This window comes from Protopterus annectens, chromosome 10.part0, assembly GCF_019279795.1.
Source record: "Protopterus annectens isolate FY-2018-M chromosome 10.part0, PAN1.0, whole genome shotgun sequence".
Taxonomy (NCBI): Eukaryota; Metazoa; Chordata; order Ceratodontiformes; family Protopteridae; genus Protopterus; species Protopterus annectens.
Window position 1 is genome coordinate 1455033849 of NC_056744.1, and position 25519 is coordinate 1455059367.

The 25519-nt window shown below is 39.1% G+C and overlaps 1 protein-coding gene across 1 annotated transcript in view; it reads left to right on the top strand.

The window, feature by feature from the left end:
- Window positions 1–25519, top strand: part of LOC122814301 (zinc finger protein 665-like) — a 640008-nt gene that overhangs the window by 60534 nt on the left and 553955 nt on the right. The window contains exons 2-3 of the mRNA XM_044086888.1: window positions 9328–9423; window positions 10800–11066. Coding sequence (XP_043942823.1) covers window positions 9328–9423; window positions 10800–11066 — 363 coding nt within the window. The remainder of the gene's footprint in view (window positions 1–9327; window positions 9424–10799; window positions 11067–25519) is intronic.

Here is a 25519-nt window from a genome sequence, read left to right on the forward strand (position 1 = left end):
GAGAATCGAACGGGAGAACCTCTTGCTGTGAGGTGACCATGCTAACCGCTGTACCACTGCAGTTCATAAAAGAAAACTATACAGACAATTATTATTTTACAAATTACATTGGTAATAAATATACACTTGCCAAATAAGCTACTTTTCCTAATATTACTGAATTAAGTAAATGTGCTTTCTTTTAATACATAAGTCTGAATGTAAGCCAAAGTAAACAAATATATTTTATTTTTTTCAACATATTTCTCCATTGTATTAATCTTTGTTGCTCACAAGCAAACTTTATGCCTAGAATTTTTATTTCTTCCTTATTAAATTGAATTCATTCTGTTATACCTAAATGTCCTAGTCCTTTACTTTTTTTCTTTCATTAATATTCAAACCAGTCATTTTTTAATTTTTAGTAAGTGTCTTAATAGCTGTTTTCATTGCTTCTTCATTTTTGGCTACCAGTACTAGATCATCTGCAAAAAAAAAAATGGATGTATTTGCATTACTTCTGTAATACAATAGCTGCTTTTCTTTGTTATATTTACCTTGTTAACAATTACATTCATTAGAAAAGTGAACAGGATACTACTTGCTGGACACCCTTGTTTGATGACATAATTTTTTCTTCTTGTGTCCCTTCTTCTAACCATTCATTAAATACCTCTAGTAGATATATTCTTTGCCATTCTCTCATATTTTATACATCAAATATTCAGTTATAACTATTCCAGTAGCAGCTTCTGAATTTGCTGTTCATAATACTCTTTCCACTTCTATCAAAGTGATTCTATTTTCCTTTGTTCTTTATCTTCTTTAGATAGTTTTTTAATTCACTTTATATTTTTTAACAAATGTTTTACTAATAAAATTTATTACCTGCATTATTTCTTTCTGTGTCTTCGCTATGTTCCCTTCCTCGTTTCTTAACTCTCTTATTATCCTATTATTCTCTTACTGTCTTACTTAGATAAGGTGCTACTTCTTCTTTCTTCCCCGTAAAAATATTTTTGTTTAGATAACATCCCTTTGATCTTTTCTTGGTTCATTTCATATATTCATTTTTGTTCTTTTTTCTATAAATCCCTTCCTGTTATATCTCTATAAAGATTTTGTCACTAATATCTTTATATTTACAACTATCCTGTTTTCATGTTATCCTTTGCAATTCCAAAACTTCTTTCTTATATTTATCTTTTAAATCTATCCACCACCTTGTCCAATCCTTGTAAAAGTTCTCACATTTATGTGATCTAACCACAGTTATAATATTCTTTTTCTTATATCTTCGTTTAATTTTGCTTTGTTTATTTTTAATACCTCTTTCTATTTTTATATACCCTACCTCATCTTGCACTTCTACCTAAATTGCCACATGATCCAAAAAATCTGTAATCTTGTTTCCCTTATTTAATACTTCTATACTCTCTCATAGAACAAAATAATCAATTTCTGTCTTCAACTTACCTCTTTCATATGTCCACAGCTTATTTTTTCATAAGTACGTTTCCCCACTTTTTGTTATTTCCAAAACAACTTTAGCATCTGCTCCTTCTTTTCTCCTATGTCAAATCACAATTAAAATCTCCCGCTATTATAATTTGCATATTGACACTAACATATTCCAAAATTTTCCTAAACAGAATTTCCCTTTGTTTTTGTATGACCTGCGCATATAGTGCAACTATCCTGTATATTTGATTTTCGCATTTTATATCCAGTATTAATACCCTTTTTAATATTATTAATGTAAAATCTAAGATTTCAATGTTTTCTTTACTTAAAATTACAATTCTTGAACATTTTCTTCACTTATTTTCCATATTGCATTTCCTTCCCATCTGCTTCTTCTTCTTTCGGCTTTTCCCATTTAGGGGTCGCCACAGCAGAACAGTGGTGCGCAGAATGATTGGCATTGGAATAAAGTGGAAAAAAAGAAAGATAACAAATAAACTAGCATTAAATAGCTTTTGCTATCATAGAGAAATGACTGATCAGTAGATCAATACCATGATTTTGGTGCTAAATATTTATGAGATACATGTATGGTATATGGACAAGATTATGGCTGATTGCTGCTATGATAGTGTTACTTGTTCCAAACAGTGATAGCTAAGGCAATGTTGAGATGAAGTACAAGAAGGAGGCAATATGATGAAACTGTAGGAAGCTTGAGATAGGTAGATAAAGACAGGAGCAGTAGTGAGCTTGAGATAGGTAAAGAGAAATTGGAGTTCCGTGAGAGAAGGGATAGTTTGGATGTTAGAATTTAGCAAGAGAAGAGATGTTTTGGTTGTAAGGACAAGGAAAGACAGAATGATCAGCCTGGATTAGTGCAGGAACAAAGCCAGTTTTTGGTTAGGTGTTCCTTAAGCAGTACTTTATATTTGGATGTGTTGCAAGAATTTAGAATTGTCTGAGGCATGGAATTCCAGGACTTAGATATTTGATGGGAGAATAGAGAGCTACCATAACAATTATTAGATTTAGTTACTTTGAGTAGTAGTTTATAGGTTCATAGGTTGATACTAGGCTATCGGCCCTAGGGCCTATACAAGCCTAGCCACAACAGTTTGTTGGAAGGTCTTAGTGGCCTGCTGCTGTTTGAGTAGGGCTGCACTAAGCTCTTGAGTGCTAGACAGTTGTGTGAATGGTGGAAGATGGAATGAATGGTTGTGTCAGTTGGTTGAGTGATAGGAGATTAGGTAGTTCAATCCAATTTAGTTTGTGAAGTGCTGTGCAGTGATGTGATCTGTAAGGGAGGTTAGTAGCAAATCTTGCGATTGTGTTATAGCAGGACTCTAGTTTGTTTAAATCTGATTTTCTGAGATTAGTGAATGTTGGTGAGGCATGCAGAAGGGTAGAGAGTAGATGAATCCTAGCTCTGGAATGTCTAGTTGCCTTGGTTAGGTATAGCTTGACTCAGTATAGTGAGCATAGCTTAATGTGGACCTTTTTGATAGTTAAACTGAGGTGTTTTTTTCAAATTTTAGGTTGTTGTCAGTTGTGACTCCAAGGAATTTCATGTGCTGGACAGGTGCAATTTTAGTTTTATTGGAGGATTAGATGGTGAAGGTGGGAGAGTTATCATGAACTTTGCTATTAGTGAAGAGCATAAGCTTTGTTTTATTTGGAATGAGTATGAGGCGAGAGTCTGTAATGTATTTTTCAATGTCTTGAAAAGATTGTTGGGTTGTTTGTAGGAGTTCTGGTAGGGAGGGAGCTGAACATATGAGGGAGGAGTTGCCTGCATATTGACTGATGGTTGCATGCTGGGTGGGTGTGCTGAGCCTGTTGGTGAATATGGTGACAAGCAAAGGACTGAGAATTGAACCTTGCGGTACTTTTATGGAGACTGGTAATAGGGTAGAGAGTTCATTTTGCCACTTAAATTGCCTGTTAGTGGTCAGTTAACTAGCTGAGAAACCAGAAGAGGGCTGGCTGGTTAGATCTGAGGAAGCTAGCTCATTTAGTAGCTTTTGGTGGGATATTGTATCAAAGGTCTTAGACATGTCAAGAAAGATAGATGAGATGAGCTTGTTGTCATTTCTAAGCTGGTTGTTTGAGTTTGTAAAACTAACAAAGGCAGTGGTTGTACTGTGTTTAGGCCTGAAGCCATGTTGAGATGCAGATAGCAGATTATTACTTAGTAGATAGCTGAGGACTTGTCTGTGTATGCATTTTTCAAGAATATTGGCTATGGGAGGGAAGAGGGCAATTGGCCTGTAGTTTGAGAACTCAGTAGAGGGGCCTCCTTTGTGAAGAGGGAAATATAAGTGTCTTTACAGAGCTTGGGGATGTACTGCTCAGCAATGGAATGGTTTATTAGGTGAGATATAGGGTAGAAGATGATGTCTGCTGCAAACTTTAGAAATTTGTTGGGGAGCTGGTCAGCTGAGAGGGTGGAGGGCTTAAGTTTGGAAAGATATTTTTGATGGTATTAGTTTGAACTGGTTTGATTGAAAATGAACTGAGAGTTCTCTCTAATTCATTAGGAGTAGATAGGAGGGTCTTGCTTTTGTTTTTTACTAGGGAGAGTATAGAGTTGATAAAGTGTGAATTAAATTGTGAGGCAATGCTGTCTGTGGAATTTGTTGTGGTTGGAGCTGGGGTTGTGATCTGTCCAGGTTTTAGTAGTTGTTTGATGGCTCCCCAAAATTTCTGGGGATTGTTTTGGTAATTTTGTTGCATTGTTGTATAGTATAGCTTTTTGTTGTGCCCGATTTGTTTTTTGGCAAGGTTGTGTAATTGACGGTAGGTAAGAAGAAAGTCTTGCTTTTTGGTCTTATGGTATAGGGACCAGGCTCTAACTCTCTGTTTGAGGAGCTACTTGGTGTCATTGGTAAGCTAAGGCATGTGCTTGGAGTTAGAATGGGTGTTTCTAAGATGAGCGATGTTGTTTAGGATGTAGAGGAATTTGCTGTTGAAATATTGAACAGCCAAGTCAGGGTGCAGATATTTTAAAGGGGACCAGTCACATTGTTGCAGGAGGGATTTGAAGATTTCAGGGGAGAAACATCTTTTGTTGTGGACAAGTTTGTAAATGATATCTTTAGTAGGGCAAATATGTTGCCTAAGAAGATAAGTGGGTAGGTGATCACTTAGACTGTCAGGGAGACAGCCAGGTTGGTGACAGCGAGAGGGCTTGTTTGTAAGTGTCCAGTCTAGGATTGATTCTTTTTTGCTATGTTTGGCAAATCTGGTCGGGGATTGTATGATTTGACAGTAACCATGGTGGTTAATAAACTAGGAGGGATTTTCCGAGGAGTAGGTGTACCAGTCCATGTTGAAATCTCCCATTATTATTGTTTCTTGACTAAAAGTTGAGGCACACCAACAAAGGTCTTCAATAATGTCTGGGTTGTTACCTAGGGGTTAGTATTTATTATACAAGAAAGAGATAGTAAAAGGACAACAGTAAATCATAGCAGGACAATACAGGGGAAATATGAGAGTAGAGTGATGGTAAACAAGTATATGCATGTAAGCTCAAAGTAGTTGTAGCAGAACATATACTGACAGAGAGCCAAACCACAGTAATGCAGTGTCAGCGTACAGCTGTACTGAACACATTATCAACATGGCACTCCACCAATAGGCACAATATAACACCACCGCTTAGTATTAGTCATGTGATTACCCAGTACATTAAAACATATTGCATTTGTCTATAAATATATATGTGTATGCATTTATCTATAAATATATATATGTATGTATAAACACAGAAAGATTATCCAATCTGAGTGAAATAATTACAAATGTAACACACTACCAAAACCTTTACTCTGTTTTACACAGTCTTAGAAGAAATAGAAATGTAGAAACATTTGACACATAACTGCTCTGTAAAGGAAGATAGTGACTGAGTGTAGGAAGAGACAAGAGTGAGGGGATATTTAGCAATACATTCTAATACAGAGACACCCCACCCTCAGGTCAATTTATAGGCCAATTTATAACTGAAAGTGATTCCTTTATAGCCAGAAGAAAGCAGTTAATAAAGAGATGCAAGTAAAACAGGTTTACTTTCATATGCAGTGTAGTCTACTGGTCAAGCAAAAGGAGACAGTGGCCAACTTAGTAAGGGGTCCTACTATTTCACAGAGCAAGCATGTATTTAACTGATTAAAGTTAATATGCAGCAAGGTTCTTCATGATGACTATGTTTACATGAAACAATGACAAAGTCGCAGTAAACTTGTATGTAGATGTAGTGACCGCAGGTTATGAAACAATGACAGTCTCAATAAACTTTTATATGTAGATGTAGTGACCACAAGTTATGAAACAATGACAGTCTCAGTAAACGTGTATGTAGATGTGACCATAGGCTCTGAAATTCACATTTTTTTTACTTCATGACCAATTTTGCCACAAATTAAACATTTTATTTTATCACAATTATTAATTAAATGGTCATTTTCACCATAAAAAAAAAAACATGTCCTTCGTTGTCCCCAGTATCTCACCAAACCTGTTTCCATCTACATTTATTATACTAGGCATATATATATATTATTTCTTTTGTTTTGCATTTGCAGTATAACTCCACATTCCCTTCCCCCTGTCCATAAACCTCAAGTATCATAAATCTTTGTGACAGCCATTACTTCTGTACACATAGTTTTTAAACCATCTCTTAAAATGTTTCTTTCAACTTCAGCACAAAACCGTATATATACTCTTTTTTTTTTTGCTTCTCTATTAAATGCTTGTACAATATATAAGTTGCAAGGGTTATCATTTCTTTTTCATATTGTTCTAAGAATTTTTCCATATATTGTGCCTCTTCGAAAAAAAAGTGTCACAAAAGGAATCTTTGTTTATACAAATAAATGCTGTTACCTCTTTGGGTTCAATACCCAGTGACGAAATGATGCTGTCCCAAATTTCATACCTGTCCAGTTCTTTTTCTGCCTTACTACTTATCCTTTCTTAATGTTTTCTTCTTACTTTTGTTTTCTTTTCAACTTTTCTTTCACCTTTTCTTACATTTGCACATACAACTTCTTTTTTTCTGCCCTTATTTTTTACACTTCATCATTTTGTATTCTGTCCATTATCTCATCCCACGATACTGCCTTTTTACTTTCTGGTTCACTTTGCTCAATCAGTTCTTTTAGATACACATCCCACACCCCACACCCTGACTGGAGGGTTGTAGCAACATAGTCTGGTGCAAACAATTTCTGCTGAAATAAGTCCCCTGATTCCATGTCATTCATTCCTGCGGCTTCTTGCCTTTTATCAAGCTTTCCTGCTGTTTCTTTCCTCCTCTCTCCATTCTTCTCACTCTGCTTGACGTCCGACTCATCTGTCAATGATTCTGACTGCTCTGCTGTTTGATTAACAGCTGCGTTCAATCCCAGCACCTCTATAACAGCTTCTCTCTCCTCTGTTTGATTTTTAGCTTCCTGCTTCTCCAAGCCACCTACCTGCCTGGACTGGAGCACAGGAAGTGCGACCACAAAGTTTCTGATCTGTTCATTCCAATGAAGTTCTGATATAATAAAAGTACAAAAGCGCTAACATTACTTTCATGGTGATTTGAGGCTTATTTCATCTTTTAACACATCTCTCTGGAACGTTTGTGTGGTTTTGGTTATTTAAGTGCTGCTGTTTCCATTGATTGCTATTCTGATGAAGTTCATGTTTAATGAATGAATGAATGAAAGCATTAATTTTTCTCTATTAACACTTGGCTGTCCTGACTTGATGTGCCTGTTGGCATTTGCTCTGATATTTAATTTTTTTAACACTGGCTGTGTTTTGTTTTCTGTTACTCCAACTGTTTAACAGACATAGCAGGATGACCTAAAGAATAAGACAATCTTCTTCTTCTTCTTTTGGTTTTTCCCAGTTAGGGGTCACCACAGCGGATCACCTGTCCACTCATGATTGGCAGTGGAGTTTTACAGTGTCGAGTTGCCAGCCCGGCGCCCAACCTTCCACAGAAGGCACACACAGACATGCACTCACACCTAGGGCCAATTTAGAGTGTCCAATCCACCTACAGCATGTCTTTGGGAGGTGGGAGGAAACCAGAGCACCTGGAGGAAACCCACCCGACCACAGGGAGGACATGCAGACTCCGCACAGAAGGCACCCCAGCCAAGGATCAAACCAGGGAACCTCTTGCTGTGAGGCGACAATGCTAACCGCTGCACCAATGTGGCCGTCCATGACCTAAAGAATAAGACAATACAGGAAAATAATTCTTAACTATGAATAATGAATCCGAGACGTTATAAATATTACAAATAGTGTTTCTGTGTGTGTGTGTGTGGGTGTGTGTGTGTGTGTGTGTGTGTGTGTGTGTGTGTGTGTGTGTGTGTGTGTGTATATGTGTGAATTATTTATTTAAAATCATTGTATCTCCCTTAAGACTTTTGACAATTAAAAGACTTTTATCTGTTGAATGCTGGATAATGTACAACTAAGGGTATGTGTGTCTCAGCTTTTCTTCTTTTTCCTTGCTGGTATAGCATGGTTTATTTGCTCCACCATTGTTCCTACTATTATTTTTAGTTTTATCCATTTTCAAGCTGCAGAATGCTAGTAATAAAATAAAATGTTGCCACAGATTTATGAATTCTGCATTCTCCATTTCCATGGATCTGGGATTCCATCTCTTCAAAACCAAGAGTTATTTTACATACATAAATAATTGCTGCAGGTTCTGTACAAGTAGTGGGTAAAGGCATGTAACATCCATTCACTTGAGGATATGAAGGGGGTGCATGAGAAGAATCGTCAGATACATTAAGAGGTTGACATATTCCAGGAAGATAGTATCTAATGAGAGATCTACAAACTCAAGGGCTGTAACTTGTCATTGGGGGTAGAGTTCAGTGATAATGAGATAAAGTACATTTTCCATGCAAGATATTGTGTATGCTTGAGTAAGCCTACTTGAGGTGGATATAGAGTACAAAAGAAGCTTGCCCTTGACCATTTAAAATGTTGGGACCTGCTAAAGTGAATCCTGAAACGTGGAGACTGAATGGCTAAAAGATAAGACTTGTATATACCAAGTATGAGATGCCATTTCTCAGAATATTCTCTTTTCTCTGAGGTATGATGATCTTGGAGTCGGTATATATAAGTCTGGGGTGTGTGGAGTGCTTTGCTCCCCCATGAGGGTGCGGGGGTGGGGGCTAAAAGAAGTTTTAAGGAGAAAGGTGATTTTCAAGATTTGCTTTTCTCCTGTATTTTTGGTCTTCTATTTTCAGGGTTTTGGCACTTAGCATTTTGAGTGCTAACATTTCAGTAGGGAGTTTTGGAGAATTCCTGGCACAAATCTCAACTGTAGCATAATTATTGTGTGGATCAGAAAAGTGTAGGATGTTGGCTCATTAGGATATGCAGAGTATCTGTTCAGTTAGACAGTGGGAAAGACTTTTTTGTAGGTTTCATCTTGTAGCAGACGTAGTTGTAATTTCTGTGTCCACCATATAATTGAACCCCATTTCCAGTTTTCATTCTCGTTGTTTGTGTCGGTCTTTACTCAGTTGCTGTATAACACTTCCCCTTTAAGGATTTTAACCCTTCTACTTCCTGCTAAACTTTGAGTGGATATGTTTTCATTCTTGTACTTTTAAGCTAATAAAATATTCATGTTGACATATCTGTTGCTGTGTTAGTTTTTTTTTTTCAGTACGTCATATAGTGTACAAATACTTATGGCTGTTCTCTTACCTAGATCAAATTAATAAGTACCACAGCTTTGCTGTTTTATACTCTGCTGTTGTATAAAATTACCATACTATTTACAAGCTACCCTCAACTGCCTGTGTAGTTTAATACATATACATTTTTTTTTCTGAATATCCACAGGACAGTGTTAGAGCAATCTTATCGTCTTTAGAATTCAAAGTTACTGCCCTCAAACATTTTCAGAACAAGCATGAGACAGAACTTGTAAACATACAAGTAAGTACTTTTGATTTTATGTGCAATAGAAATTGTGAATGTAGAAAGTTGTAAAAGTAAACAGTGGTAGCTAAAATATCTTGTGTTTCTGCCTTTGCCACTTTAGGTCATCACCTGCAGCTTTAGTGTGTGTTGCTCACTGTAACATTTGAGAAGTCTCTCTTAGGTTTATCAGCATCATTTTATGAAGTTTCATTAATGAGCAAGAATGTTCAAACCATTCTGGAACCTATAGGAATCAGAAAATCATACCTTTGATAAGTTAGGAAGCAACCCCTTAAACATTTTATAAATCTTATGTTTCTTTATTTTTTACCCCATCTGTGATAAATGGTTTAAAAATAAGATTGAAAGAAGTGATATTATACAGCTGTACAGGTAATATTTTGTTACTCATTGAAATGTGTCTGTTTAGGATAATCCACTAAATTTGTGGGAAAAAAAAATATATATATATATATGTATATATATATATATATATATATATATATATATATACATATATATATATACAAAAATCTTAATTAATTTGAGCCAAACCTTTAAATCTGGTATAATTATCAGCTGTAAAAGCCCCCAGTGGCTATTAATGTCTGTGTCTTTCATTATGTTAGAAAGTGCTTCATTAGCCATTGGAGGAAGGTCAAATGTGTTGGGTTTGACTGATATAACTGTCTTTTAAGATTATGATATCTGATGTGTTTCCCTAAACCCATTTGGCATACTCAAGGTAGTCTGTATAACAGTGCTGGCTCTGAGACCCACACAAAAAGTCAGGCATCGGGCATCATACATTTTTTTTTAAACCCATACATGAGTATGAGTCCTTCTGTTCCCTGGATCCATTCCCTGTGATTTGCCTTATTAGCAATGTGTAGTCTGTACATATTTCTCAGATTCATATCATATCCTTTCTCAGCAGAAATATAATCTCCGGTCCAAAGAACAAGCAGAGGAAATTGTAAGTCACAGGCCTGTATCTCTTATAGATAGATGTTGCACACAAGCCATTCTGCTTCACAGATGGTGGAAGGGATGTATTTCCTTGCAAATATAGTCATTCGTGTACAAAATTAACACACACACACACACACACACACACACACACACACACACACACACACACACACAACACACACACTGTCAGCACTGAATGAGAAGAACTTGTAGTTACTGTTACAGCAGCACTCTTTAATGGAAGCTGGGATTGAAAGAAATCACAAAGATGTTGTTATAAAGTGCTTTCAGACTTCAGTACCTTTGCAAGAGGTGTTAAGATTCAGTATCCTCATTCATTTTCTTAAATAAGAAAGTACGTGAGTGTGATTTTTAATCCATATATAGCCAGTAAATGTTTTACTTGTGCTAATTTTCAGGGAGGTGCCCGTAGCTTGGAGCAACACATCATGGCAGAGTTTGAAAAACTGCACCAATTTCTTCAAGACAAAGAACAAAACCTTATCCAACAGCTGAATAGTATACAGGCACAGATTCTGACAGAGCTGAAAGAAGAACTGGGATGCATTAAAATTGAAGAACTTGAATGCATTAAAAATGATGTTACAGTCAATCGGGCCACCCAGGAGACATTGTCTACTGCTAGGGTACAGCAGGAACTGCAGGATCCTGTAAATGTTCTAACTGTAAGTATGCACTGAAGTTTCCATTTGAATTGTGTGTTTAATGAAGAAACACGTGCGGGATTAAATATTAGTAACCTCAATTATTTAAGGACTTAGTGGAATTTTTTTTTCTTTATTTTCATTTTGTATGACTATGTTAAAAACATTAAATGAAAATGATTATTACTGATCTTATGAGATACAAAGGATAAGTCATACTTGATAAGTGCATATACCCAGTGTTTAGACCTTAAATATATCTTTCAAAGTCATATTTTTGCAATGGGGCAAGCTCCTGCTCCCGTCTGTATGGGAAACTTTACTTCCAGTCACGGTGAGCTTTTCTTTGGACACATAACTAGAAAGTGAAATGTAAAAAAAATTATCCTGAAAGCTGCATCAAGGCCTGTTTTTTTTTTTTTTGTACTTGTATTTGTTAACTGGGAGAGAGCACTGATCTACATGGGCCTTTTTCAGACTCTGTTTCAAACAATGTCTGGTTAAGTGACTTTTTCAGATCACATAATAGGCAAAATGGATATGGATGAAATTCATTCCATGGACTATAGGAAACATCTAATAGCTTTAATCTTCCGAGTTGTCAGACAGATGTCTGCGTGACATTGATTTAATATAAGGATATGCACTAAAACTGAGAATGCTACATTATAGCAATTCAATATAGATACAGGTACTTACCTTTTTGTGGTTTGCCTTGCAGAATAGTTAGTTGTCAGTTCCAGAAATATGCTTTCAATTTGGGTGCTTTAAGCAAATGGCTAAATTGTTACACTTAACTTGAAAGCTGTTTGTCATATCAAATGCGGTTCATGGCTTTGGCATTTTTCAGTCTTTTGGGGAAAATGTCTTCAGTGTAGTTAGAGTTCTGACCCTACTTCATCAACAGAAGTAGTACATTGAATATGTAGCGCTACAGTGGTGATTTTGTAAGAGATGTAAAACTTCTTGAAACAGTTTTTTACCATACCTCCCCCCCCATGTCTCCTTAATGTAACTTCCTATAAACTTGAGAAAGTTGTGGGAAGACGTGATATTGCATTGGCATGACCCCATCTTCATGGAAAAGAAATGCCTGTGTGTAGTACTCTCGTATTTCTGTTGAACTTTGGATTCTTCTTGTTGTTGTTAAAGAATTGCATAAATATGATATTTCTCTAAATATTTCTTGAAGATGCCATCTCCACATAACACAGATCTGCTTTATGATACTGGATGCCATAAAAAGGTATGTCTTTGTTATAGCAAAAACAGAAAAACAGTGTCCTGTATTAAAGCAGGCATCTTTCCTATAAAATACAGTATGAAAGAATAATATCTTAAAACCATCCTGGTTTTCCCACTCAGGATGGAAGAGAACAACAGGTTTGTCAAATAGTTCTGTTATGATAATTTGTAAATTGCACTCTTCAAACTGTTACTTTTTTTGCAAAATCAGTTTTTCGATGTATGTTTCTTTCTCAAAATTAATCATCCTTCCATTGTTTTTTATAAAATGCAGTCATTATTGTAAAAGAAAAGGTAAAATGTAGAAAGAAAATGATACTGTTTTACTGTACATACACTTGTCAGGAAGGATGTTCACATTTTCTTCTGTTAGCAAAGTCTTTGTCATATATGTAGAGTAGTGTGTATACCACAAGAGGGTCTAGTTCCCCCTAAATTCTCCCTCCCCCCTTAAATTTGACAGGAGTGGGTGTTAAGAGAGGCACTATCCTCCCTTACTAACAGTTTAAACTATAGAGACTAGATGACAATGTTGTTCAAGTAATATCAAGCACTTGTAAGCATCACTGTAAATAACATGTAATTTAAATCTTGAGGTGACAGGTCAGGGGTATATTTCTGTGCAGCCCACAATTCTCAGTACACAAAGTTAAGGGGGGGGGGGTAAAACCGGGCTCTTGAATCTAAAACATCATTGTCTACATTTCAGAAATGATATCTGCTATGTTTGTGGCAAATTTTGCTGAATTGATTGTATCATTGACTATATTTCAGATATTGAAGACTGCCTAAGCTACAAGGGTATGTACACCATAGTGAATACACACTCAAAACTTGGGCAGTTGCCTGCAGATTTCACCCTTATTTTCTTTGACACATGTTAGTAGTATTCTGTGTCATTCCACTTTAGAGATTATTTTATTGCTGCCATGTTCAGTACTTGCCTGCAGATTTCACCCTTATTTTCTTTGACATATGTTAGTAGTATTCTGTGTCATTCCACTTTAGAGATTATTTTATTGCTGCCATGTTCAGTACTTTTGATGGTATTTAAAATATGTACAAAACAAGCATTTTTTTTCAGTAAATATGTAAAGATGTGAAAAGCTGTGTAAAATTTGCAAGCAATTTTTAAGTAAAGATGCTGCACAGATGTGAAATGTGGTAAGATATATAGAAAAAGTATATATATATATATATATATATATATTTTTTTTTGGAAAAAATGCCGCTTTTCTTTGAAACCTTTTTTTTCTCTCTTGCATGGGTGTGCATTGCGTGTGCTCACGTAGACAGAACACAGAGCATTTTAAACTGCTGCTTCCTATTAAAAGTTACATTATCTTATTTATTGTTAAAACTTTCTGATTACTTTGAGGGGTGTTATTTCCATTTCAAATTAAATTTGAAATGCAAGTGTGAGAGCTCTTTTGTCCAAAACATGAAGGGGAATTTGTCCAAAAGGATATTTCTAAATGAATATTTCTAGTACTGACACATTCCAGGACACCCCTGTGGATTTTATTTTCCAAATGAAATTACCTTTTTTGAAAATCAGCTCAGCAGTTGATCCAATCACTCTGTGTGTTCCACTTGCTGTAGCTGATAGACGTTTTGCAGACTTAGGAGCAGGGGAGAAAATCTTTACATGAGTTGCAGGTGAGAAGAGAAAGAGCCTACTAAACACAGTAAGATGAGTTCACTCTTATGCATTTTGCTTGTTTGTCTTTTGCAACTATTAAGTGGTTATAAAAGTCTGAGGTGGATATATTAAAGTTTTCTTTGGTTAGTGGTAGTAGAAGGCCCAACTAGCTAGTGATGTTTTTTTGTCATTTGTTTTTTTTTTCAAATCTTTTTGATTTCACATTTCTGTGTTGAAAAATATTCAAACTACACTGCTTAATTTAAAATAAAGCATTGCTGTCTCAAAAACGTTGGTCTGCCTGCTTAGTGACATATCTAAGGGTAAATAAATAAAACTGGCATTGACACAGGAAGTCCTTTAGGATAGCAAACTAAATTATGTTACGTTTATGAGCTACTTTTGAGAAGTAGCTCTGAAGAGTTGCTGGCAAAATCTTGCTAGATTAAATGCAGATACAGTAATTTTGTCAGCAGTTGATTAGTTTTGGTCTAATTCTTTGTGTATTTATCTCAGGGAAACCTGAAATTCCCTCGTAAAATGTGCACCTTGGTAGTCGTATGAAATAACAGTTCAAAATAAAGTAATGCTATTAGCCATTAAGTGGAACCCATCGTGCTGAAGGATGAAATTTTGAGCTGAAATGTAAACAGGAAGTCAGATTACTGTCTTTTCTTAAAATGTCATCTTTAAAATTGTCTGAATGATAAGAAATAGATATGAATTTTGAGCTGACCTCCTTTCATGATCTACTTCCAAAACATGAAAAGACATTTTCTGTCTTGGAGAAAAATATGGTTACTTAGCAGGGGATTGCAGGAGAGCATGAGCTAAGGATCTGGCATGGTGATCCTGCAGGGAGAGGATCATGTGTTAAAGACTTCTGGTTTGAACATCAGATTTACTGGCATGCCTTTGTTGAAGGTTGGGTGTCAGGCTGGCACCTCGGCACTGTAAAAATCTACTGCCAATCATTAGCGGACCGGAGTTCCGGTGTGGCTACCCCTAACAACCACCACCCCCAAGGAAATTAACATTAGCTTTTGTTTTAATTATGATGCTTATTTGAAGAGTTTAGATGGAAGGCTAGTCACAGGTGAGCTACTTAGTGCATGAAGGACTGAACAGGTCTGAAAAGAATACTCTGCTTGCATCTTTTGCTTACATGAGTGATTAAACTGGTTGTTGAAGGCAGGTGTGTTATCTTGCATTCCAAAACTTAGTTAAGCAGGAAGTTTTTCTGGCAGATGTGTTTATAAGAAAGGGTGACTTTCCAAAAGATTACCTGTAGGAAACTGTCAAATACTGACTCGCATGCAGGATCTTTATAGGTAGATAAATAGGTACTTTTCCAGTAATGGGGCAGCAGGCAAAATGTGCGTTCATGTGAAGTCACTGCTGCTTACATTCTTTCTGGTTTTAAGTCTGTCTTCCTCCTCACAGTATTACTTATTTTCTCACAGCTCAGTACTGGTTACCAAGAAATAGTTCTTGCTGCCAGCTGCCCATGAAACAAAAAATTGGACAACATGGTGGAGTGGGTAGTGTCAGTTTACAAAGCCGACACAGTGGGGATGTACAGGTAGAAATCGGACTATTACAGAAAGTAGCCAGCATTCATTACTCAGATATATCTCATTTTTGGACACATCTAAACACCTTACATTTGTTCTGAACAGCTTTTCAGTTAACACTTCCTGCCCATATTTGATCTTCAACCTGGGGGTACTGGATCCGTATCAGATCCCAGCCGGCAATTTCACTGTCATCTGCTCCGAGCTCCAAGCTCCTCCCCTTACCGATATTACACCTCCACTACCTTCCAACTCCCAGATCTCACTTGCCGTGGCTTGCCAGAAGCATCGTGATCCTGAGCTCTGAGTTTGTGAGTTGGGTAATTTGATATTCTAGTGGTTTTTTTTAAAGTTTCTTGAGTGTAAGTATTAGTGTAGGTTCCCTCTCCTCCTCTCCTTGGTGGTGCATCGTGTGCTAGGTTTTTTGTGTAGTTTTAGTCAGTTAGTTAGTCCGTGCGTAGTTGCTTCCCCTCCCCCCTCAGTGTTCTGTTTGCCTTTGAGAGTGCGGTGAGTGGATTTGAGTAGGAAATAGTTTTTTCTCTTTTTTTTTCCCCGTCTCCTTTTTGTATGAGACTTGCAGTTTTCTGTTAGAGACATGGCTGATCTCAAGCAAGTATTTAAGAGGTGCACTGAGTGTGGCCACAAATTGTCACCAGTCAGTGGCCACACTCTGTGTTATGTGTTTGGGTGTAGCCCATATAAGTACTGATTGTACCATTTGCGTGGGTTTTAACTCATGCGCTATCAAGGATAGAATGGCTAAGTTGGCCTTGAAAGGCCTTCTACCTACCATGGAGGTGGCTGCCTCTTCTACTGCTTCGGTCACAGAGGCTGCTGTGGCTGCCTCTCCTTCCTCTCTTGTCCTTCCTTCTTCTCCCACCCAGGCTGGGACTCACCCTCCTGTTGAAGCAGAGTACAGAAAAGACAGAGAGAAGGAGAGAGAGAGAGAGAGATCACAGGTCTGGAAAATGCAAGAGGTCCCCGGACCTTTCTACTTTAACTCCTGCCAAGAGTCAGTCTAGGATCCATGAGTCCCCTCGGCTTCGATCTCCCAGATTTTCCCCAGAGCTGGAGGAGCCACGACCACCATCTAGGTCCTCGGTTTCTAGACACGCAAGGTCGAAGTCCGTGGCCTCGTCGCAGTCCACCCAAAGGGTTTCCGAAGTCGATGTGGATAAAATGATGAGGAGGTTCATTAGTACACAAATCCAGATGGGAGTCTTGCCAGCCCTCATCCCTCTGGAGGGGGGAGCTCGCTTCCTTTCTTCACATCAATTTCTCCTTCTCCGATCCGACCACCGGGTTCGGAGTACTTGGATCCAAGGATGGCCTTAGTCAGGGGGTTGGCACCCATGGTACCTGTCTCCTCAATGCCGGCAGCTGCCTGGAGCATGTCTGATCTGACCAGTCCGGATCCAAGTGGCTCTCTGAGCTGGAGCCTGGGTGACAGATCCGAGGGAGTAGAACTTTTTCCATCGGCTCCGGCATTGTTGGGCCAAGTTCCCCCCTCAGAGCTCCTTCCACTTGGGGCCTGGCTCCGATTCTCACGTTGGATCCGGGGAGAGCTGTTTCCTTATTGATGGCCCAGGAGGCACGTTCTCCCTCGGAGTTTGATGTGGTAGAAAGGGATGTTCATTATGTTACCCTGCTGCAGTCATCACACTTGGGTTATCCTGCCGTCAGGCGGTCCCACAGTCAGCCTGAATTCCAAAGTCTTGGTCCGGCGTCGGTTGCTGTTGCTTCTTCCCTGACGTCAGTGCGCCAGGGGTATATAAGAGGCATCCAGCGCCATTTTCTTCAGTCTTTCTTGCTGCGCGGTGCCCAAAGCAGAAACAGTTCGCAAGTGCCGGTCGGCCGACACCTGAGATTTGCAATTCGAATTTCAGTCCAAGGTCTTCAATAAAGCTAAGTACCCAGTTGGGGAACCTTTTCTTGCCTCAGTCCAATGTCAGAAAAAATTAACAATGTATTCCTTGCCTAGGCCCAGACCATGACATCACAGGTTGTCGGTTTTGTGCTAGGTTTAATAAACGAACTATCAAACGCCGTTTTGACTTCGCACAACATTACTTTGGTAGGAAATTTAATTATATCATGCCGTTGGAGCAGCTGACAACTGGCATGCATAAAAAACGCAAGAATAAGGACAGGCAGCCTAGGAACAAGCCAGACTCTGAGGCCTCTGCTGGGCCTGTCGCCGGTTCTCCGGTTTTCAGTGAGGCACCTACGCAGCCCCTGACGATCACAGAACTGGAACCCCAGACAGCTGCAGATTCTCAAGTGGAGTCTACTAGGCCAATGCAGCCATCTTAATTAGGCCCTTCTGACACCGGAGCAGAATTAGACCCCGGTGCAGTGGAAACACCTTCGGTTGCAGAAGGTGTCTTCAAACCGACTACACTCACCATTAAATCTTATTTTAAGCTTAAAACTCCTTTAAAACCAAAGAAGACTGTACATCAGTCTACAGTTCAAGGCCCCATGCCTAAGAAACAGATGCTTAAGATGGTTGAAGATTTGATTACCCTAATCAGGGGTTCCCATCCCTCTCCTGATAAAAGACCAAGACAAGAGGAGGATTATGCTTCCTCTGACCAGGTTTCAGTTTCCTCAGATTCTTCTGAGGAACAGGATTACACTTTTCCACCTTATGAAGACTCTGATGCTGAAGACTCTATTCCCTCAGCATCTCCCCCTGAAGACTACTCCTTTGGGGAAACTTTACATACCATGAGGGAGCATTTCCACTGGGAAGGCCTGGACTACTCTGTAAGAAAAGGCTCTGAGAGTTCCTTTTACTACCCCAGCACAGACCTCTTGCTATCCCTCCAGTTTTAGATATTGTGGATGATGTTTACTTGGAGTCTAGTCTAAATCCAGACTCTCTACCTTCTGCTCCAGCCAAACCAGACAGATACTACAGAGTACCTGACTCACACAAATTCCTTTATAAAAGCCCTGTGGCTGACCCAGAAACAATTTCCCTGGGTCCTAAGGGAGCTAAAGCTTCTATGGCTAAAAATCCTGTGCCCTCTGAAAGGGATTCCAGAGCCCTAGATAGATGGGGAAAGAAAATATACACCTCAGCAACCCTGGCTATGAGAGCATTAAATTGTCAGTTTCACATGCTGAAATATCAGCAATTCCTAATGTCTCAATTAAAACAAAAAATGAGCACACATACTGAACCGTCTGAATTCAAGGAAATGCAGGATCTGTTGCATGCAGCTGAACAGGTGGGCAAACATACTTTACAATGCGGATTTGATTCATTGGAAGCTTCCTGTAGAGCAGCTGTTACTGGCTCTGTCATACGTAGACATGCTTGGTTAAAAGAACAAACCCTTCCTGATCATGTTAAAGCAAAATTATTGGATGCACCTTTAAGCAGGATGTATTATTTGATATCAAAGCAGAAGAGGTTTTAAAGAAAATGGAGGATAAGGCATAGTCTATGCAGACGTCAAGGATTTTTTGCAGGTACAACCCCCTCGTTTCAGCAGAAATTGGCCAACAAAAAACTGGTCCTTTCCAGCTTCTGACAGATCACAGAGGGGCAAATACAGATGCCCAAGGGGCAGAGGTCAGTCACAAGGCCCTTACAAACCTCGCCAATGGGGTACTGCTACCCAGAAAGGAGGAGAAGACAGGCCCCAAGCTAGCAGAAGACAAACACAATGACTCAATCCTCAAACTACCAAGCAAATCTCTCCTGGCAGCTCCCTTGGGAGGAAAATTAGCATTTTTTGCAGACAACTGGCACATCATCACAAAAGACAAATGGGTCCTAAACATTGTCTCTCAAGGATACAGAGCCACAGAGGTGATCCCCGGGGTGAATTTCCTATTTCCCATCCAATCATCAAGATTTTTCTTGAAGAGTGCAAATGAGGAGCTTTGATATAGATAGGTAGTTTGTTCCAGTGTATGGGAAGTCTCTGGGACAGGAATCTATCCCTCCAGCATGTTCTGTTTATTGTGGTGACAAGGTTTAGGTCCCTAGAGCATGTAGCTCGGAGAGATTGGGATTTCTTTAAGTGGAGCATGTCCAACATCTCTGGGTTTGACATAGTTTTGTATGTTAGACAGAGATCGCCTCTGAGTAGGCGATATGCGACGGAGTAAAGCTGGAGATTTTTGATGCGTAGGGCATCTGTTTGAGGCCGGTAATCCTCTTTGTGAGGTATTTCTGCAGTCTTTCCAGTTGTTGTAGATGCCTTGTGAGGTACATAACAAAAGGGGAGTTGCACTCTACAATGGGTCTAAAAAATAACGAGTAGAGGGGAACAATGACCTCTTTTTTCCTTGATTAGAAACCTTTTGTGATGAGGTGTGCCACGTAGAAGGATTTCCTGACTACTGTGATGATGTGATTATCAAAGGAAAGAATACTGTCCACCTGTGTCCCAAGGTCTCTTATCACACTTTTGGTGTTAAGTAAACTACCACCTATGTGGTAGCTCATGGGGTACCAAGTTTTTACCAAAGAGGATGTCAATGCACTTTTTGGCATTGAGCTTGAGGTCATGGCTTTGACACCAGGCATCTGTCTCAGCGAGGCCCTCTTGTAGGATGTCCTTATCATTAGGAGTTTCAGTTATGGCTCCTAGTTTGCAGTCATCTGCGAACTTCGTTAGCCAAAGACCTTCTGTGTTAGCCTGTACTTCAGAAAAGTAGATACCAAACAGGAGAGGACCCAGGACTGAACCCTGTGGTACTCCACTTGTCACTGGTCTGAAGTTGGGTTTGGAGTCTGCTACTTTCACAATGTGGGTTCTGTCAGTGAGCCAGTTGGCAACCCATCTTGTGACGATTCCAGAGTGGGGGATGGTGTCAAAAGCCTTGACAAGATCTAGATAGGCTGTGTGAACCACCTTACCCTCGTCTACGGCTTTGGTGACTGCTTCAAAGAAGTCTATCAGGTTTAGGAGACATGATCTGCCTTTTACAAACCCAAACTGGGTGGGGTCCAGAGTTTGGAGATTACCATTGTCTTTGTTTATAAGTTCCATGGCCTTGCAGAATTGGCTCGTTAGGCTAATGGGGCTGAAGTTCCCGGAGTCCATGGTGGCTCCCCCTTTGTGGAGTGGGATAACTGTCGCTGTGCACCATTCAGTGGGCACAAAGCCTGAGATGAGGCTATGATTGAACATGGTGTTTAGGGGGGGTGCCATTTCATTCTGTAGTTCATGTGGAACGCAGCCTGGGATGTTGTCAAGTCCCATGGATGCTGTGTTCTTGGCTTTGGAGAGTGTGGTTTTTACCTGTGCAGCCATGATTACAGAAACTTTGCATTTTTCCAGTGTAGAGATGGGCCCTTTAGGGGGTGAGGGGGGGGGGTAAAGTTAGCACTGAACCTATCTGCCAGGATGTTGGCAATATCAGTTGGTCCTGTATATTTAGCGCCATTGTGCTGTAACTCAGAGCAGATCTGAGTGTTGCCATTGAGATTCTTGACATAGCTATAGAATGCTTTGTGGTTGTCTTTAGAATCAGTAGAGATTTATTTTTTTTTTTTGTAACTAGCTTTGAGGATTTTATGAGATCTCAGCTTCTTACTGAGGCTGACCAGGGAGTTCCTCCAATCATGGGATTTTACTCTTTTTTTGCAACAGTTTCTTTCTTCTAATGTAGAGTTTGTTTATGGCAGAGGTCCACCATATTGGCTTCCTTTTTTGGAGGATAGCATCTTGGTTCTGTTAGGGATAGCACAATCCACGCACTCGTGTAAGTGCTTATAAAGTGCATTTGTGTAGGATTCAGCAGTCATACCTCTTTTGTCCGTTTGCATAGGTGTCGTGAAGTTTGCCACTTTTGTCTTAAGAAGCGTGAAGTTGGCTTTGGAGAAATCTTTTACGTTGGTTTCCCTAATGGGGGGTGGAGGCAGGATGTGGATGTCTAGGATGATTAGCTTGTGGTCGGATCTGACCAAAGAGGAATTGACCTCTAGTGTGGAACACCGGTCACCCATGTTGGTAATGACCAGGTCTAGGATATTGCTGCCCCTGGTGGAGGTGTGGATAAGTTGATCCAAGGCATTGGAATTTATGAATTCCAGAAAACGTTGAGCAAAAGAGTTGGTACATGAGTTAGTTTTCCCAGTTAATGGTGGGGTAGTTGAAATCACCCATTATTAGGGTGTTGGGCTGTACCCTAATATTTTCCAGTGTATCAAGAAATGAGGAGTGGGAATCCTGGGGCATGGTGGGGGATCTGTAACAAGTTACAATTTGGATTGCGGTCTTTCCCAGAGTTAGTTGCACTTGGATAATCTCAGATGCATTATGCTGAGCAACTAGCTTGGAGGTGTGGACATACTTAATGAATATGGACACACCTCCGCCTTTAGTGTTTCGGTCCAAATTAGGTGGCCGAAAGGTGTGGTATGAATTATAACCTGGTAATGCAGGGGGTGCTGTCTGAAGCCTTGAACCAGCTCTCTGTCACTGCACAGATGTCGATATTCTCCATTTTAAGGAGTGCCTCGAGTGAATGCATTTTGAGGTTTACACTTCTAGCATTGAGTAGCATTACCCTCAGATTTTGCTTGCTTGTACCTGTTATGGTGGTGAATTTGTCATTTGAACCTTGCCTAAAAAAGGCACTATAGGGAGCCTTAGCCAGTATCCGGAATCCCAAGGGCAACAGGTGCAGGTCATCTCTGGCAAAGCATTGTAGTCTGTTGATCATGTCATCCCAGGCAGACAGATACTGGATCCTCTTAGAATGACACCAGAATCTTAGCCAATTGTTGGAGTCAATCATTTTGTCCTTGTACTGTGGTATCATTCTGGGTGATGGCAGTATGCTACTTAGGGCTAGGGTCATATCTGCCTGGCCTATAAGATCAGAGAGCTCCTCCATGCCTCTTTTCATGTAGTCCAGGGAGGTACGTCTCAGGTCATTCATACCACCATGGACAATGACAGAGTCATATTTGTACTTTTTGTGGAGTGACCTGAGTGCGTGCGTTATATGGCGGATCCTGGCACATGACAGGCAGCTGACAGTAACTTTCTCCTTGTTTAGCCTGGTGAGTGGAACATCAGTGTGCCTGACCATAGAGTTGCCTGTGACTAGAGCGCTGGGCACTTTGTTATGACTTATGGGCTGTGGTTGAGTGGTACACTGAGTTTGTGGGTTATGTGTCATTTGGGTTGAGTTGGGGGGTGGAGGTTGCTTGCATTTCTGCTTTGGAGGTCTCTGTTGATTGAGCAGATTTTTATTGAGAGCCTCCCCGAATGTAAGTGTGGGTTTTGTGTTTCTATGTGTCTGTTTTGGTGGTGTAGATTTTCAGGGACTATGTGATGAGTGTGGTGTGGTGCAGGTGTTTACCTTCTCCTCTTGACTGTCTAGTCCAGTCTTGGATGAATAGAGCTTTGCTTCCAGTTTGGCTATATAAGTGCATCTCTCACAGGTTGTAGTGTTGGGTGGTAGGAGGAGAGGGTTGTCAGTGTACATGAGGCAATTGCTGCAAAGATGCCCAAATTCATCAGGTAGACAGGAGAAAACACCAGGAGCTGACCCTTAGACATGCTTGAATAGGTGCTTATTTATTAAGTACTAAAAACTGTTTTCCTCTAGACAAGTGAGGAAAGTTGAGTGCTGTAGTAATTTGTAGCTTATTTAGTGCTTACAATGAGTTCTGAACAAGTGCTGAGCTCAAAGAAACAGATGTGAGTGCTAAAATTAAACACAAATGGCTAGTTATAAGGGAAAATTTGAAGAGCAGACTTTATGGCGCCAGGAATAGTTTAACCCTAGCTAAGTGGCGATGCATAAAGTGCATTTATTTTGTAGTATAACAGTAGCAAATGAGCAAACTGATTTAAACAAATTAATCAATTAACCAATAAAAAGCTAGAAATTGAGCCCCATTCCAGCAGTCTTCAATTAGAAAAGTTTTAACTGCACACTTCTGCCACTAGGGTGCAGGGGAACCTTCTCCAAAAAAGGATGGTCTGGATTAGTGCTCAAGTTATACAACCAAAGCTAGGTTCAGCAGGTCTGAATTTAGTCTATGCTACAGCAAACAAGGCATACCAATTTTGGAAAGAAACAGTTCAAATAAGCAGGCACAATAAGCCTTTAACCAGAAACTCCCAGCTCAGCAGGACAGAATCTACCCTCTCCTCCCACAAGCGTGCAGACCACACCTTCTTAATGTAAAACAACTGACCAGAACTAATACATTTTTAGTATAACAGACACTTAGCCTTCAATCAGCAACTCCCAACTTATAAAGATGTAAGCTACCTGTTCTGCCACAACAGTGCAGACCACAAACCTTCTTAATGTAAAACAACTGGTTTGAAGCCCAAGTGCTTCAACCAACGACTTATATTAACGGTTACAATTTAATCAGGCTACTAACGAGCAGTAATAAATGCAGTAGAATAAATGCAATTAAGTACTTTTAAGAACAAGCAGCAAAAGCAAAATAAAGTAATAAGGTAGGAAGAAACACAAATACAGTAAAAGCAGATGAATAAAGTGCATTTTTTTATATAACAATAGAAAATGAGCAATGAGGACAGCTGAGAAACAGAAAACAATGCCAGAAAAAATATAAAATAATTCAGTCAGGCAAAATTAAGACAATGCAGAACTCTGAATGCCAAGAAATAGATGTATCAATCAGCGATATATTTCCATATTGTTTGTGAATCACACACCAGCCAGCACACCAGGAGTTTCTAACAGTGTATGCAGTAATTTACAAACAGAAACTATTTTTAAATCAGCAAGCCTTGAAGCAATCAGATAACATGTATGTATGTATGTATGTATGTATGTATGTATGTATGTGTGACAAAATCAGGATTCTAAGTGACAAGTTAGAAACATACCAAGGAGAGGTACAAAAAAAGCATCAGGATATTTCTGGACTGTGCCCTCATATTATCAGAGTTGTTAATGAAGTACAAGCCATCATTGAGAACACTATAACATGATCATTAAAATTAAAAAGAAAAACATACCTGCTATAAATGTTGAGAAGACAAAAAGGGAACGGTTGGTGAAAATGGAAGGTTACAACTTTGCTAAAAATGTTTTATGAGCAGGCTCAATTTTGCACCAGTACATGGCCATTGCATCAAGTTAAATTTTGCTAGCCCCTAGTAATTTCTGCAAAACACTTTCCCATGTAAGCATTCTTATAAGTCATTATTTTCTTTAGTGTGTGGAGTACATTGCCAAATGGAGCAGCTTTGTACAAGACCATAGACATAAAAATTATGGAGGGTACTGCAGATTAACATTTTGCATTTTGCACAGCAGTAGAGTTTTTTTATACAGTGATAGCTGGCTTTTGATGGCTTTCTTGACAATATTGTTGCTTTTATCAAAGGCCTTTCCATAGGAAATGGTCTTGACAAAACTTCAAAGGATGAAAGTAGACAAGGAAGCTGGGCCTAGAGTGGTTCACTCTAGAATTCTTACTTCCTAGAATGATTTTGTTATAAATGAAATTTGAGACTTCATCACAGAATTTGATGAGATTTGTGTGCTTGAAGTCTTTGTATTCCAGTATATTGGTTTCATGGGGTTTAGACTGAGCATAATTTAGTAACGGTTTCCTTTAAACTATCTAAAATGGAGAGAGAGTTACTAGTGGAGAGTTACTAGTGGAGTTGTGTTTGATGACTCAATATTTTAAGTACAAGATCAATAATATGTTGCCCTCTAGTGGGCTAGTAATGATCTGTTCCACTGAGTTGTTATTTATGAAATCTAAAAGCTTCTGTTCATATTATGTTTTGTATATTTAGATACTCCAGTCAATTACTGGGTAGTTATAGTCTCACAGAAGGATGGAATTCTTATTAATGGGTAGTTCACCTATGATGTTTAAGAACCTGACTTGACCTTCTGTGGTCATGAAAAGTGTCCTGTAACAGGTGATTGACTAATAATTTATTTTTAGTATGATTTGGAGTTCAGTAAGTTCCGTTTGTTGGTTGTGTCTCTGGGAATCTGTCTAGAGGTGATAATGGTCTCTGACAAATATG